Here is a 17,014-nt window from a genome sequence, read left to right as displayed (position 1 = left end):
AAAGAAAGATGATCATGAGAGGTCAGTTATTTCAGTCTGGGAACATTACTACAACAATTTCTCAGGATTGTGTCCAAAGCCAACCATAGTTCCTTCATCAATGACCTTCCCTCCCACCATAAGAACAAAAGTACAGACGTTCTCTGATGATTGCATAATGTTCAGTACCATTTGCAGCTCCTTAGCTGCTGAAGAGGTTCATGACAATATGCGGAATGATCTGCACACAATTCAGGCTTGGGCTGATAAGTGGCAAATAAGATTCACACCACATGAGTGCAGGGCAACAACCAGCTCCAACAAGAGAGAATCTAACCATCTCCCCTTGTTATTCAATGGTGTTACCATTGCTGAATCCCCACTATCAACATCCTGAGCATTACCACTAACGGGTAACTGAACCGGACCAGCCATATATTAGCCCACTGCGCAAGGGGCTGGTTTAGCACAGTGGGCTAAACAGCTGGCTTGTAATGCAGAACAATGCCAGCAGCGCGGGTTCAATTCCCGTATCAGCCTCCCCGAACAGACACCAGAATGTGGCGACGAGGGGCTTTTCACAGTACCTTCATTGAAGCCTACTTGTGACAATAAGCGATGATTATTATTATATAACTACTGTGGCTACAAAAGTAGGTCAGAGGCTGCAGTGAGTAACTCATCTTTAGACTGCCCAACGCATGTCCGTCATCTTCAAGGCACAAGTCACGAGTGTGATGGAATACTCAATGCTTCCCCGGATAAGTGTAACTCCAACAACACTGAAGAAGTTCAAAACCATCCAAATTTTACAGATGACACAAAAATTGGTGGTGCGATAAATGGTGAGGAGAAAAGCCTGAGATTACAGGATAATATAGATGGGCTAGTCAGATGGCAGAACAGTGGCAAAGAAAATAAACCTTGAAAAGTGTAGGTAATGCATTTTGGGAGGGCTAACAAAGCAAGGGTTATACCCCACATACTTTTGGACACTAAGGGGCAAATTAGCATAGCCAATCCACCTAACCAGCAGATCTTTCGATGAATTGCCCACAAAATTCGAAGTGGCACTAAAATTATTCAACATTTATCTTAAGCTAAGAAGCTATAAAATACTGCAAAGAACTAAATTCAACAAGAGAATCCAAAATCCAGGGGAACCAGTTGATTCATTCATCAATGATCTTTATAGGATGACAGATCATAGATTATCATAGAATTTACAGTGCAGAAGGAGGCCATTCGGCCCATCAGGTCTGCACCGGCTCTTGGAAAGAGCACCCTACCCAAGGTCAACACCTCCACCCTATCCCAGTAACCCCACCCAACACTAAGGGCAATTTTGGACACTAAGGGCAATTTATCATGGCCAATCCACCTAACCTGCACATCTTTGGACTGATGTTTGTGAATGAAGAGTTTTAAAATCTGAACTCATCGGAGACATAATAGTGTTAGGAGTAGCATTCCCTGACCTCCTTCAAACAAAGGAAGTTTGAAACCTGGGAACTGCAATCCAGATAATTACAAGTCAGAACTTCTTGAGCGGCAAAGGACCATTTTAAGGGGAGAGGATAAAATGTGGTGCAGATGCCAGCTCTCAGTCCAGCTAATTAAGCCACAAAGACACATAGACACTATAGGCTGAATTTTACAGCTTTGTCACAGGGTGGGAGGGGCCATAAAATGCGGCAAGTCATTCAAAATTCCATTGCTTTGGCAGGAATGGAAATTCTGATAGGGGGAGGGGCCATGAAATTACACACTTTAAGTCAGGGAAAGCATTACCTGAACAGGCCAGCACAGCAACCTTTCCAGCCCCTTCACAGACAAAATCAGTGTCCAAGATTTCAGCCCATTGCTTCCAATTCAAAAGGGTTAGGCACTATTGCCATCTCTGAAATATACAGCAGGCCTAATGCTGTGCATGAGTTCAAGATTACAAACCCAGAAGACTCACAGCCATCTTTCTTGGGTGAGGTTAAAGTTCTTGGTTTCTTATTTTGGATTGCAGGTATTTCTGTCAATGGCCATCTCACAAACTTTAAATTAGATACAGGAGCCAGCAAAACAAAGAATGTTTTCTTTGGACAAAGAATCGATGAGCGGCATGGTAACACAGCGGTTAGCAATGTTGCTTCACAGCGCCAGGGTCCCACGTTCGATTCTTGGCTTGGGTCACTGTCTGTGCCTAGTCTGCAAGGTCTGCCCGTGTCTGTGTGGGTTTCCTCCGGGTGCTCCGGTTTCCTCCCACAAATCCCGAAAGATGTGTATTACGTGAATTGGACATTCTGAATTCTCCCTCTGTGTACCCGAACAGGCACTGGAGTGTGTCGATGAGGGGCTTTTCACAAAACATCATTGCCGTGTTAATGTAAGCCTACTTGTGACAATAAAGATTATTATGAAAAACCTCTGGCTTTGAACAACAGACACACCACTTTACGGGCCTAGAAGAATCTAACTTCCAGTGATTGGTATGATCCTGGAACCATTAAGACATGGTGGAAAACATCTCTGTGGTAAACTACTGTTAGTGTATTATATGTATTGTGGTAAACTGTTACTGTACTACACGTATTGTGGTAAACCACTGCCTGATGGCTCCGCCTCCCCTCGGGCTCGGTATAAAGGTGGCTAACCTCTGGCCCTGCCCCAGTTCGGGATCAGTGGCCAGGAGGCTTTCTCTTTAGCTTATTAAAGCCACAGTTTCGTTCACTATTCGTCTTGTGTTAATTGATGGACATCAATCTCTACGCTGATGCATGTCATCCATGAACAGCCTTTCTCTCTCCTGAGCAGGGACGCCTGTCTTGGATCTCCTCAAAACAGCAGATTATTTTAAGACAACCATAGTTAACCAAACAGAAGTGGGTATTTCCAAGTACTGAAACAAAGAAAGAAGATCCTGACAGGGACTTCAGTTCTGAACTGTCTTCTCTCTTTGTAGAGCAAGTTTGTCCATTCTCACTATAGGTTCCAGAAAACTCTCAATGGTCACACCAGTTACCCACCCAAGAAGTAACCATGAAGCCTCCATTGAAAGAGATGAAAGGGAGTGATCAGCAAACTGAGTAACCTCAAGCTCTGGTCCTGACGACAGTCCACCAGGTCAACACTGCAATAACTGAGCATATGCTACAACTCCCAGTCAGCATGCCCAAACTGCAAGAGATGCTTGCAACCTTGTGGCAGCTGTCCATAGCCAACAACGTAAAGCTGTGGGAACACTCTTCCGCATCCATAGAGAACATTGGGATGACCCACACAATGGCAGACAAAATAAAAGAAGTGTCAAGGCGACAAACGCAATATTCATCTGCCCTTCAAGGAACAAGCTCGAGTAGCCGCAACCAATGATTAATACAACAGCTGAAGCAATCAAGTGTAGTTCTACACAAAGGAATGGAAGGGCGACACGTTAGCACAGTGGTTTGCACTGCTGCCTCACAGCACCAGAGACCTGCGTCCGATTCCGACCTTGGGTGACTGTGTGGAGTTTATACATTCTTCCTGTGTCCACATGGGTTCCATTTGGGTGGTCAGGTTTCCCCCCACAGTCCAAAGAAGTGCAGGTTAAGTGGATTAGCCCCTAGGTGGGGTTATGGGGAAAGGGTGGGGGATTGAGCATTGGTAGAATGCTCTTTCAAAGTGTCAGTGCAGACTCGATGGGCCGAATGGCTTCCTTCTGCACTGTAGAAATTATATGATTCTATGAAAAGAATGAAAAGGTACCCAGATGCCAGCTCAATCTTTATCTTTTTAATCTTTTTAAAAATTATTGTCACAAATAGGCTTACATTAACACTGCAATGAAATTACTGTGAAAATTCCCGAGTAGCCACTCTCCGGCGCCTGTTCAGGTACACTGAAGGAGAATTCAAAATGTCCAATAATAACATGTCTTTTGGGACTTGTGGGAGGAAACCGGAGAACCTGGAACAAACCCACGCAGTCACGGGGAGAATGTGCAGACTCCGCACAGACAGTGACCCAAGCCGGGAATCGAATGTGGGCCCCTGGCGCTGTGAAGCAGCAACAGTACTAAACAGACCAGACTAATCTTAAACCAACAGGAAAATCCAGCAATGAACAGAGCCCACCAGTCCTCCAACAAAAGTACAAATGAGATATGGAAGGGCCTCCAAACCACCTGAACATTTAAATTCAGGGTCTTGAAGGTAAGAGATGGTGTGGTGATAATCTATGCAGTAATGATAATGTACAAATAACAGTGTAAGACATGAAATAAACTAGTATATCTTCAAATACATTGGACTGGGGAGTGTTGTAGTACAGAGCCTGGCCCATGTGGGTTAACGTGGGACTGAGTATAGAAAAACCCAGTGATGTAACTGAGCACATGACCTGCATTCAGTCAGCATGCTTTTGGAAAGAGCCACATGCAGACCCTAAGCGTGGCGACAGCTCATAGGTTGCACCCTTTACTATGTATTTGTAAATTGTTCTAGTAGTTAATAAGGACTTACAGTTAATCAACTAAAAAAAGATTTTATCAAACCTACCAAGATGTGACCAACACCCAACATCATTGAAGTTCCCATGCATCTGCTTCCCTTCTCCTTCTAGGTGGTAGAGGTCACAAGTTTGGAAGGTGCTCCTGAAGGAACCTTGGTGAGTTGCTGCAGTATGTTGTGTAGTTGGTACACATTGCTGCCACTATGCACCGGTGGTGGAGGGAGTAAATGTTCAGGTGGTGGATTGGGTGCTAATCAAACAGGTTGCTTTGTCCTGTAAGATGTCAGCTTCTTGACTGCTGTTGGAGCTGCACTCATCCAGGCAAGTGGAAAGTATTCCATTACACTCCAAACTAGTACCTGTGATCAGACCCTGGGGAGGCAGGAGGCGAGTTACTCACCACAGAATTCCCAGTATCTGACATGCTCCTGTAGGCATAGATTAGCTCAGTGGGCTAGACAGCTGGTTTGTGATGCAGAACAAGGCCAGCAGCGTGGGTTCAATTCCCGTACCAGCTTACCCGAACAGGCGCCGGAATGTGGCGACTGGGGGCTTTTCACAGTAACTTCATTGCAGTGTTAATGTAAGCCTACTTGTGATAATAAAGATTATTTATTTATTTATATGACTGGTCCAGTTCAGTTTCTGGACAATGGTAACTCCAGAATGTTGATAGTGAGGTACTCAACTATGGTAATCCTATAGCTGTCAAGGAGAGATGGTTTGCATCTGTTGTGTTGGAGATGTCAATGTTTGACACCTGTGTGGCATGAATGTTATTTCTCACTGAACAACCCAAGCTTGAATATTGTCCTATGTCATGAATCCACCTGGAGATAGCAGTAGACAGTATTCAAAGGGCCTCAATTGGAATGCGTCTCTCTTGGTAATGAGTTTAGATAATAATCAAGTGTGAATAGCTAATGGAGGAGAAACAGATTTTAGATGATTGGGAAGGTCCCTGAGATATACATATGTTGATGTATAGTCAAGGACAGACTCCAACACGCACAACTGTCTTCCTTTGTGCCAAGTATGACTCCTTCCTGTGGAGAGTTTCCTCCCTCCATGGCCATTTGTTAGGATTCCTTGATGCCACAAATCAGTTAAATGCTGCCTAGTATCACAGGCAGACACTTTCACCTCACCTTTTGAATTTTGCTTTTTTGTTCACGTTTGGATGAAGATTGGAAATGAGATCAGTAGCTGAGTGGTCTGGCGGAAGCTGAACTGAGCATCAGTGAGCAGGTTATTGCTGACTAAAATGCCATTTGATACCGATGCAGGATCATTTATGAACAAAGATCTCTTGACAAAATAACTCATAACTATCGTTGCAACTCAAATCATTCACTATATTCAATAGTGAGAAGAAATGGATAAGAAGAAATAATGAGCACAGAAGGTCTGGAGTTAATTGTAGTTTCTGATGGCTTATTAAATGGACAATTAAACTAAAAGCAAAGAATGATGGTATGCTGTGGTCCAGCATTTTTCAAACTGATTTAGTAGAATACTACTCTGTGGACAGATAGGGAAATGAGTTCTTTCTTCCATGAGAAATACTTTCCTGCTTGCACTTTTATGGATCCTGGTGGAAATGAAAGTATAGGCGTACACTACTACCCCATGGGTGACTCACTTAGACCAAAATGAAACTCAAAGACTGTCTGTTGATACTTCAATTTTCTATATTACATTTTCTTAAACAACCTAGGGTGTTCAGTATTCAATTATTATTTAAATCAGGACATTTTTATATCAAAAATAACTAGCTTTATTTTAATAATTGTGTTTTATTGAATTAGTACTTTCAATACCATAACCCTGCCCCAAGTCAAACTGCTGATTTCCCCCATTAGCTAAATCACTTTCTCTGAACATGATCTTTAATTACAATGCCTGATTATTCTCCTTCAAGCTACGAGATTTCAAAGAGGTTAATCAATTGCTATTTAATCTACATTCACCTGCATGGCATGTAGATTTCAGTCAATAATTTTGGAACCCAAGTCAACCATGAAAGGAAATCTAATTCCATTCCACTCAAAGACCAATATTATCTGTTGCACTGAATCCAATTTCAACACTGCTGTGACTAAGTGTTTCATTGTTATGTGCATGCCATTATCTTCAACAACACTACATGTACAAGCAAACAAAAGCAGCTGACCACGTACCCACACACCTTGGCAGAGGTGCACTCCACACATGGCGGCCACCTCCGAGACATGTGATCTGGGATGCACCTTCCAGACGGTAACCAGGAGTACAGGAAAAAGTTAGAGAATCGCCAATCCCAAAAGACGTCCCTATGCGTCTGCCAAATGTTGGATTTCCTGGATCTTCACAGGGCTCCAAGTTGTACTCTACCAAAAATCACCACATATGTGTTCAGAAGCACAATTTAAAAATAATCTCAATGAAAAAAGTCCACCTGTAAGTTGAAACATCATTAAGGACTGAAGTGGGCTGTTAATACAGTTGCATTTAATTTAAAAAATGGAAAATGCTTAAAGTGTTTGACAATTAGCCCCTGACATTAAGATGTGTCAATATTTCAGGTTTGGCCTCTCGTCAGGATTGGATGAATGAGCTCAGGCATAAAAAGAGAGAACAATTGGTCAAGAGTTCAAATATTTTAACTACTTTCAGCATTTCTTGTTTCCATTTTTGATCTACACTGAATTTGAATTTGATATAGTGTCATGCATACCGAGGCACAGTGAAAAGTATTGTTCTGCGTACAGTCCAGACAGATCGTTCCATACATGAAATAACATAGGACATACATAAATACGTGGGGTGTTAGTACGGTTATAAGAGATGTAGGAAGAGGATCTGTCTGAGAGAGCTCGCAGAGTCAGCATGCTCCTGTGCCATCTTGATATCAAGAATTTTCAATGTATTTCTCTCCTGTGCTAAAATTAAGATCAATTGCTTTCATATTCAGGCTTCTTTTATTTACTAATTAATATTTCACATGCCCTATCTTCTCACCTGAAAACGTGATATTGAATCCTTCATATGATATTGAAAAGTCTGAAATGAAGCGTAACTGAGCCTTGAAATTTCCATAGAGACCAGCATTAATTGCTGCTATAAGTTCCGAGCCAGTCAGCCGTGCCAGAGGCTGAGTAAAGCTGCCATTCTCTGTGATTAGAAAGTAGTCATGATGATCCTCCAGGTGAAATGTGTGAAAGGTGAACTGAACACCTAGCAGAAAAAAATGGAATGGGTTAAAAAGAAAGTCACATTCCAATCTTAATGGTCAGGCACAAATCACTTATCTATTTTCTTTTATGAAACAGATGATCATGCAAATTAAAGCTCCCTCACATGAAGATAATTCATTCTACAACAATCCCTGTTGTACTGTCTGGCACAACCACACTGGATTTATAAAATAATTTTAGAATTAGATTAGAATTCACTGAGAAATACTTTTATTAAAATATCATGGGCAATACTCAATAAAACCATAATAATTGCAGTGCCAATGCATATTAGGACAGTCATTTATATGCCGGAGGAATACTCATTATGTGACATTTGACACTGATGAATTGTCAAGCGGAGTACCGAGGCATTACAACTATTAAAAAATCTAAGTAACTCCATTCCCCAGCCATGAAAAACTAAATGCAAAGCATGTGTCTGAATTGTGCTTGTGAAAGTTAATTTGTGAAAGCTGGATTTGAAAACGTTTATCCCTCAGAAATAAAATGCAGGGGCAGCGGATCCCGACAATTTTCTTCTCTGTTGAGATCCCCCATGATTCAATCACCTTTAGTCAAAAGAAGGCTAATATTCATCCAGTCCTTCTGGTATACCGATTAGGTACATTGTACAATCTGAACCATCCTCATGCCTTCACTTATTTCAGCTTTTCTCTGCCACGTGATTCCGTGGTCCAAGTAAGCCAGACTTCAATAATCCACTCTTTTAATCCAGATACACAGATCTACAAGATCCTGAGATAATCACATTATAGAAGCAATGAAATGTGGCATAGAAACTGTCATAATATACACATCAGTATATGATGGTGCAGAGACACACACTGACTGACACACTGCAAGACCAATCAACATACACAACACAGCAGCCAATCACCAGTTAGGGCACGGTCACTATAAAGACAGAGGACACTAGTTTTCCCGCTCATTCGGGATGCAGCCTCTGAGACAGACAGAGCCCGCAGTCAGTAGCACAAACATCCACCACGTGCTAGCAGTATAGGCTGGTCAGGTTAGGCATAGGTCTTCAGTCAATCTAACATAGTGTCGACCCACAGTGCAAGTATGTTCAACAGCTCTTAGTTAAATAAAATAGAGTTGTACTATTACAAGTGTTGGTAGCCTGTCTATGATACTGCTAAGGTAAACGCAGTCTCCACAGATCCAGAGTACCCAACACATCAGAAACCACAGAAATATACAGGCTGTTGGTGGGGGTGTTAGAATTTCATAGTTATAGAATCACTTGCAATTGCTCCTCGTCCTGCTCCTGCACCATTACCTCTGAGGTGCCCCTAGGATCTGTCCTTGACTCCCTTCTATGTTTTATTTACATGCTGTTCCTTGGCAACATCATCCAAAAGCATAATTATTTTCGCATGCACGCTGATGTCACACGTCCCTTACATATTTCAGGTGAACAATTCCTCGACCTGTGAAACTTCACCCAATATTGAACTTGTATAAAAAGTAGCAAGATAATGGGATACCGAAGCATAAGAACATAAGAACTAGGAGCAGGAGTAGGCCATCTGGCCCCTCGAGCCTGCTCCACCATTCAATGAGATCATGGCTGATCTTTTGTGACTCAGCTTCACTTTCCCTCCCGAACACCATGATCTCATTGAATAACCCTTTATTCCTTTATTCTTCAAAAAACTATCTATCTTTAACTTAAAAACGTTTAATGAAGAAGCCTCGGCTGCTTCACTGGGCAAGGAATTCCACAGATTCACAACCCTTTGGGTGAAGACGTTTCTCCTAAGCTCAGTCCTAAATCTACTTCCCCTTATTTTGAGGCTATGCCCCCTAGTTCTGCTTTCACCTGCCAGTGGAAACAACCTGCCTGCATCTATCCTATCTATTCCGTTCATAATTTTATATGTTTCTATAAGATCCCCCCCCGCATCCTTCTAAATTCCGAGTACAGTCCCAGTCTACTTAACCTCTCCTCGTAATCCAACCCCCCCAACTCTGGGATTAACCTAGTTAATCTCCTCTGCACACCCTCCAGCGCCAGTACGTCCTTTCTCAGGTAAAGAGACCAAAACTGAACACAATACTCCAGGTGTGGCCTCATTTAACACCTTATGCAATTGCAGCATAATCTCCCTAGTCTTAAAATCCATCCCTCTAGCAATGAAGGACAAAACTCCATTTGCCTTCTTAATCACATGTTGCACCTGCAAACCAACTTTTTGAGACTCATGCACTAGCACACCCAGGTCTCTCTGCACAGCAGCATGTTTTATATTTTATCATTTAAATAATAATCCCTTTTGAAGTTATTCCTACCAAAATGGATCACCCCTCACATTTGTCAACATTGTTTTCCATCTGCCAGAGTCTAGCCCATTCACTTAACCTATCCAAATCCCTCTGCAGACTTCCGGTATCCTCTGCACTTTTTGCTTTACCACTCACCTTAGTGTCATCTGCACACTTGGACACATTGCACTTGGTCCCCAACTCCAAATCATCTATGTAAATTGTAAACAATTGTGGGCCCAACACTGATCCCTGAGGGACACCACTAGCTTTTTATGAATTAACCAATCCTCTATCCATACTACTATTTTACCCGTAATGCCATGCATCTTTATCTTATGCTAGCGTATTAATTGCCAGTGTTCTGAGTATATCAAGGCTGTCAAAAAACACACAGGGAGTCGTGGACTTTATAAATAAAGGCACATAGCACAAAAAGAAGGAAGTTATGAAAAGCCTTTGCAAATCACTTCTTCGACCTCAGCTAGAGTCTGTGTCCAACCATGGCCATATTTTAGGCAGGATCTAAAGGATATGGAGAGGAGTTTTACAGTTGAGGGATTTCAGTTATGTAATGAGAGAAGGGAAGTTTTGATTGTTCTCCTTGGAGCTTGGAAGGTTAAGAGGACATTTGATGGAGGTATTCAAAATTATGAAGGTTTTGATCAAGTAAATTAAAAGGAACTATTTCTACCCCCAGAAATATTGGTGGTAAACAGAGGACACATTTAAGATGATTAGCAAAAGAACTGAAGGGGAGGTGAGAATTTTGTTTTATCCTACAAGTCCTGGTCCAGAGTACATTGCCTGGAAGGCTGTTGAAAGCAGCTTCAATTGAACAATGGGGTTTCCCCTTGTGGGGCAGCCCCACACCATCGGGAAACCCCCAGGTGCCGGAATAACAGAGAATCACCCCGGCGCAGAATAACCCTGGCGGAGAATCCCGGCCCAAGGAAGTTGGACTAATTGGATAACTCTTTCAAAGACCCAACACAGACACAATGGGCTAAATGCCTTTCAGGCCAGTTTGATTCTATGATTCTTTCATTTTTATTAATTAAGGGGTAATTTGGCGTGGCAAATCCACCTACCCTGCACATTTTTGGGTTGTGGGGTGAGACCCTCGCAGATATGGGGAGAATGTGAAAACCCCCCATGCAGTGACCCGAGGCCGAGATTGAACCAGGATCCTCGGCACTGTGAGGCAGCAACGCTAACCACTGCTCCATCATGCCATCCTTGATTCTATGATTCTAAATGATTTAATTAAAATAAAGACTGCAAAATACAATAACAATGAATTGTTTTTCTTAAATTGTGCAGCACTAGAGGTGTACACGGTTCATGTATTCGGCTACACGTTTTCCCGTTGTCTGGTGTTGATCCGGCTTGCTGGGATCATGCTGTTGAATGGCTACATATCAACTCTGATGCTAGGGATGTACAAAAGGTCCACTATCATTGTCTGTGACTAACACTGATGAGCCTGCATCACTGTGAGGGGTCTCTAGCACTTTAGTTGCTACTTGCTTTATGCTTTATCATCCATGCAAGACTGCATAGAGGCACAGAATTGCTGTTCCAATTATTTCCTGCTGTTTGAACTGTGCACTCCACAGGCACCACTGATGTTTAGAATCCTTTCAAGGCCAATACCAATGTGTGAACACAAAACAATGGCGACCTATAAGGTTGCAGAATCTCTTTCTTTTTTTCTTATAATACTTATCTAAGCAAGTAGAAAGTGACAGTATCTGAAGTCACAAGTGTAAATGCTTGTGATGCTACCATGTTCAGAAAGAAAGGCAGAAATGCAGATAATTGTTTCTCCGTGACTTAATTGCTGGGAATGCTGATCTGTTTTGACTCTTTTCAAAACACTGACTCCTGAGCCCTTGCCCTATTTACACCCCCTCCTCCAATTAGAATTCCACATACTACCTTCTGCACCAATAACTAAGATCGCCACTGCACAGGTCAGGATGGTTGTCAGGGTTCGCAAAAGCAAAAGGACTTTAGCAAAGAGCATCTGCGCTGCAGCGCCTGGAGACAAGAAGCCCCGTCTGTAGTTCTACTGAAGCCACAGGAGTTACATCAGGTGAAACAGGAAAAGGAAGAGAAATAATTTGTAATTGTACAAAGGTACTCACTTGGATTTTTAATACCATGTCAAATTATCACATTTCTGTTTTGTGATCTTAAACTGTTAAATTTGCTGTATTTTAAACTCCGTCCTTCCCATTTTTCCTGCCACCTGAAATGTGAACTTTGGCCTTTTGAAAGTGGTATAAGAATTAAAGAAAAATAGTTTATGTCTGGAGAGGAATGAGTCACTCCCCTGCCTCGGACTAATTGAAACATGCCTACATCAATTTGGTCGATAGACATCGCTGGAAAATAATTGCTTTGCTGCAGGTGACCTCGCCACATCAGTCTCCAACTCCCATTTGCTTCTCCTCTTCCTCCTCCACTGAAGATGCAGTGCACTCATTATCTCCGTCTTTCTGGAGTGCAAGTCCTCGCTGCTGAGCAATGCTGTGCAAGGTGCAGCAGACCACCACCATTCTGGAAATCCTGGGGGGTACAATCTGAAGGTGCCTCAGGCCTGCCTAGGCCCCTAAATCATACCTTGAATCCTCACTCAATGACTGCTCTTGTGCTGGTGTGGCTTCTGTTGTAAATTTCCTGACCATCTGTGGTATAGGGCTCCACACAGGTCTCATCAAGCATGTCATCAGAGAGTAGCGCTCCCCAAGGAGTCATCCACCGACCCCGTTTCAAGGTATGAACATTTGTGGGAGACCTGACTGGTGCAGAGTAAAATTTTAGACCAGCTTACTGAATATTTAGTACTAAGGCAGATGATGATATTTCGGTGGTTACATCGCAGCTGAACGTTGGAGTGGAATTTCTTTTAATTGAAAGAATCTGCTGGGTGACCCGAGGCCCATCGATTGTCACATGTGTGCAATGTGTATCACATGTGTGCAACGTGTATCTCTCTGAACTTGTGGGAAACCAGCCAGGGCTGCATAACTGAGCTCATCCCGGCTGACCTGATCAGTGATGACGTGTGCATATCTACTGAAGAATGTTCTCAGGTTAAAAGTAAAAGTCAACAGAATCCTGCTGACTTGCTGACATGCCAACAATTTCAGCTCTTTAAGTCACACAGAAACTCACCCATGTTGACAGGTAAAAGCTCTCCTTCCACCAACCCCCCCCCCCCCCCCCCCCCCCCCCGGACCAGCAGACAACCAGTATACACTTAGTTAAAGTCAGAACTATCTGTCAATGGGAAAACAGCAGGAATTGTAATCTGACAGAGGATTGGCTGAAACACGAGACCAAATTCTTTCATAGACAAGGAAACCTGATCTGTTTGGAAATGAATGAGCCGATATTTAAGCAGGAGTAATTCTTCATCACTCTGCAAAATGTATCGTCTCGGTCATCAGATATGCAAATTATCCAAATCAGATTCCTACAGGTTTGTTGATGGTTCGGATTTATTTTCGACCTAGACTGGAGTCACTTTCCAGTTCTACTCTACACCTCCTACCTCCCCAAAACCTTTATTTAAATTCTTTCATGGATTGCTGGCTGGACCAACATTTATTGCCCATCCCTAATTTTCCTTGAGAAGATGGTGGCGAGCCCCCTTCTTGAAGTGCAGCAGTCCATGTGGTGTAAGCACACACTCAGTGCCAGTAGAAAGGTGTGCCAGGACTTTCGCATGGTGACAGTGAAGGATCAGCAATATAGTTCTAAGTCCAGATGCTGTGTTGCTTAAGAAACTTCCAGGTGATGGTGGTTCCAACTACTGCCCTTGTCCTCCTAGATGAGTAAGGTCACAAGTTTGGAAGGTGCTGTCTAAGGAGCCTTGGCGAGTTGCTGGCAGTAGATGGTACACACTGCCGCCACTGTTTCATAGAATTTACAGTGCAGAAGGAGGCCATCCATCCCATCGTGTCTGCACCGGCCCCTGGAAAGAGCACCCTATCTAAGCCCACCCCCCCACCCCATCCAAACACCTCCACCCTATCCCCGTAACCTCACCTATCCTTTTTTGGACACTAAGGGCAATTTAGCATCGCAACTAACCTGCACATCTTTGGACTGTGGGAGGAAACCGGAGCGCCCGGAGGAAACCCACACAAACACAGGGAGAACATGCAGACACCGCACAGACAGTGACCCAAGCGGGGAATCGAACCTGGGACTTGGGAGCTGTGAAGCAACTGTGCTAACCACTGTGCTACCATGCTGCAATGGTGGAGTGAATTAATGTTTAAGGTGGTGAATGAATGCTTAAGGTGGTGAATGGTGTGCCACTTCCTGGATGGTGTCAAGCTTATTGTGTGTTGTTGGAGCTGCACTCATCCAAGCAAGTGGAAAGTATTCCATCACACTTGTGCCTTATCGATGGTAGGCAGGCAGGCTTTCGGGAGCCAGTAAGTGAGATACTTGTTGTAAAATTCCAACCCTAACCTGCTCTTGCAGCCAAGGTATTTGTATGGCTGGTCAAGGTCAGTTTCTGTTCAATAGTAGTGCCTGGGATATTGATAGAACATAGATGTGTTCTATCAATATCCCATGGGATAATGCCATTAAATGTCAAGGAGAAATGGTTGCATTCTCTCTGCTTGGAGATGTTCATTATTTGCACTTACATGGCATGAATGTTAGTTGTCATTATTAGCTGAAAACTGAAAGTGTTACAGCACTTTGAAGGATCTGAGGAGTCAGAATGGTATTGACCATTGTTCAATCAGTGAACTAACCACTTCTAACCTTATAATTGAGGAAAGCTCATTGATGAAGAAGTTGAAGATGGTGGGCCTGAGAACCCCTCTTGCAGTGACTCCTGGGACTGAGATGATTGAATTCCAACAACCACAACCATCTTCCTTTGTTCTAGGTATGACTCCAACCAGTGGAGAGTTTTCCCCCCCGATTCCCATTGGATCTGGTTTTGCGAGGGCTCCTTGATGCTGCACTTGGTCAAATGCTGCCTCAATGTCAAAGACAGTCACTTTCACCTCACCTCTTGAGTTCAGCTCCTTTGTCCAGTTTAGGCCAAGGCTGTGATGAGGTCAGAAGCTGTGTGTGTGGCGGATCTCAAACTGAGCAACATTGAGCAAGTAATTGCTGAGTAAACGTCACTTGATAGCGTCATCGACAACCTCTTCCATCACTTTGCTGATGATGGAGAGTGGACGGATGAGTGGTAATTGGCTCGGTTGTATTTGTCGGATTTCTGTGGACTGAATATACCTGGGAAATTTTCGACATTGCACGGAGTCAGTGTTGTAGCTGTACTTGCACAGCTTGGCTAGTGGTCCGGCTAATTCTGGAGCACACATCTCCAGCACTATTAATCTGGATTAAGCAGAAGCTAATTCATCCAATAATTTTGCCAGGCAGTTATTCTTTTCATTGACGACAATGAATGTATACACTTTCCTCACTCTCCGCACTGAAACTAATCTGTTGCTGACTGAATTAGTGTCATACTTGCAAATTACAGTTGACCTGTTTCATAATAAATAATTGTCATTTCAGATTTCTTTCAGCTCAAAATTGACTGCTTGACTAGAATATTAGACAGATTATAGGTAGGAACATGCAAAATCCTCAGAAATACACTTCATTACCTTTACCATGGGAAACCTCCACAGTCCAAGTACAATTTAATGAATTTGGATAAAAGTCAGGGTAACCAGGTGACAAAATTGTACCAGTGGGTCCTCGAATATTTCCACCACAGAGTGCTACAAAGGAAAAAAAAGAAAATTAGCATTTCAGTAGAAAATTAAAGCTCGTTGAATGTTTCCAATATTATGCAAGGAAAAATGCTTATAATCTACAAAAGCATCTGAGTCAACCGCAAGATAAATCATCACTGCATTTAAATTGTAATCATGGCCTTGATATTCCTTGTCATCACCACATCACCCATTTACAACACTCATTTTTTCATGGGAAATCTGTCACAATACGTCAAGCATGATTACTACAATACTTAACTTCCCAGGTATTCTTCTTTCCCACAAAAATAAATGTGGCCTGAGCAGTGCAGCTCATGCAGCTCGCTCAAATGCTGATTATGCATAGGAATTACTCCCAGTAAATTGGTTTGAGAATTACTGTAAATTGAGCTACTCTAGCCCCATCAGACAGATGTCTCCTTGGAGTACACAGAGTTACAGAATATTTCAACTTCACAAACATTACATTAAGAAGGGGGAAATGCAAACCATCCTTTGATTCAGGCTGTTAGGCGTACGTGCAATTAAAGGTACAGATGGTGCAATACATGGACAATCGGCCATTCACTGACACATTTGTTCCTCAATGGGCAGCTGCAGGTGGGCAGCTTATAATAGAGGTTGAAAATCTCACCTGGACTTTAAAGTGTATATTTAAAATACCATGCATCATGTTTTGATATTGATTATCCTGATTGTGATAATGCCAGCATTGTGATTCACTCCATATGGAATCTTTTCAACCACCCACACTTTATTCCACTGTGTTTCAAAGTTTCATATATTAGAATACTTTTATTCGGTGGATTCTTTCTAGTGCCTTATTTAAAACAAAGAAATAAAACACACCTGGGATTTTGGTGCCAACATGGGTGGAATCAGAGACAGGTGAACACGGGTAGCATGTTAACTCAATTAAGAGATCCAATTAAAGCCATTGAACTGAGGGCAACCGGAATTTGCCATTCGGTCCATGGACCCACATGCCATCGAGGAAATGGCCGATGCTTGGAACTGGCTTCCCGGCAGCAGACTGTATGGAACGGGGTCTGTGGGTGGTCGTCAGCACTCCAGGATCACTTTGAGACTTCCTTCACAACCAGTATACAGTATACAACTGCGGCTGTAGGGCACCATATGGAGCATTTTTCACTCCACAATGGAAGTCCGGCAGCAAAGGAGAATTCGGAAAAACTGCTCAAAGGGCTTCTTCAGGTGTAGATTGAATGGAATGGCCCTCCTGCTTGAGAACCTGCCCACTGTTCTTAATTAGAT

At 42.8% G+C, this 17,014-nt stretch overlaps 1 protein-coding gene across 2 annotated transcripts in view; it reads right to left on the bottom strand.

The window, feature by feature from the left end:
- Window positions 1–17,014, bottom strand: part of csmd3b (CUB and Sushi multiple domains 3b) — a 2,718,576-nt gene that overhangs the window by 546,095 nt on the left and 2,155,467 nt on the right. For both annotated transcript variants that reach the window (XM_072467431.1, XM_072467430.1), the window contains 3 exons: window positions 15,626–15,742; window positions 7,462–7,677; window positions 6,642–6,830 (listed from right to left, as the gene is read on the bottom strand). In XM_072467431.1, the coding sequence (XP_072323532.1) occupies window positions 6,642–6,830; window positions 7,462–7,677; window positions 15,626–15,742 (522 nt within the window). The remainder of the gene's footprint in view (window positions 1–6,641; window positions 6,831–7,461; window positions 7,678–15,625; window positions 15,743–17,014) is intronic.

The sequence above is a fragment of the Scyliorhinus torazame genome, chromosome 11 (assembly GCF_047496885.1).
Source record: "Scyliorhinus torazame isolate Kashiwa2021f chromosome 11, sScyTor2.1, whole genome shotgun sequence".
In the NCBI taxonomy this organism is placed as follows: domain Eukaryota; kingdom Metazoa; phylum Chordata; class Chondrichthyes; order Carcharhiniformes; family Scyliorhinidae; genus Scyliorhinus; species Scyliorhinus torazame.
The sequence above is the reverse complement of the archived record's forward strand: the minus strand, read 5'-3'. Positions and strand labels throughout refer to the sequence as shown.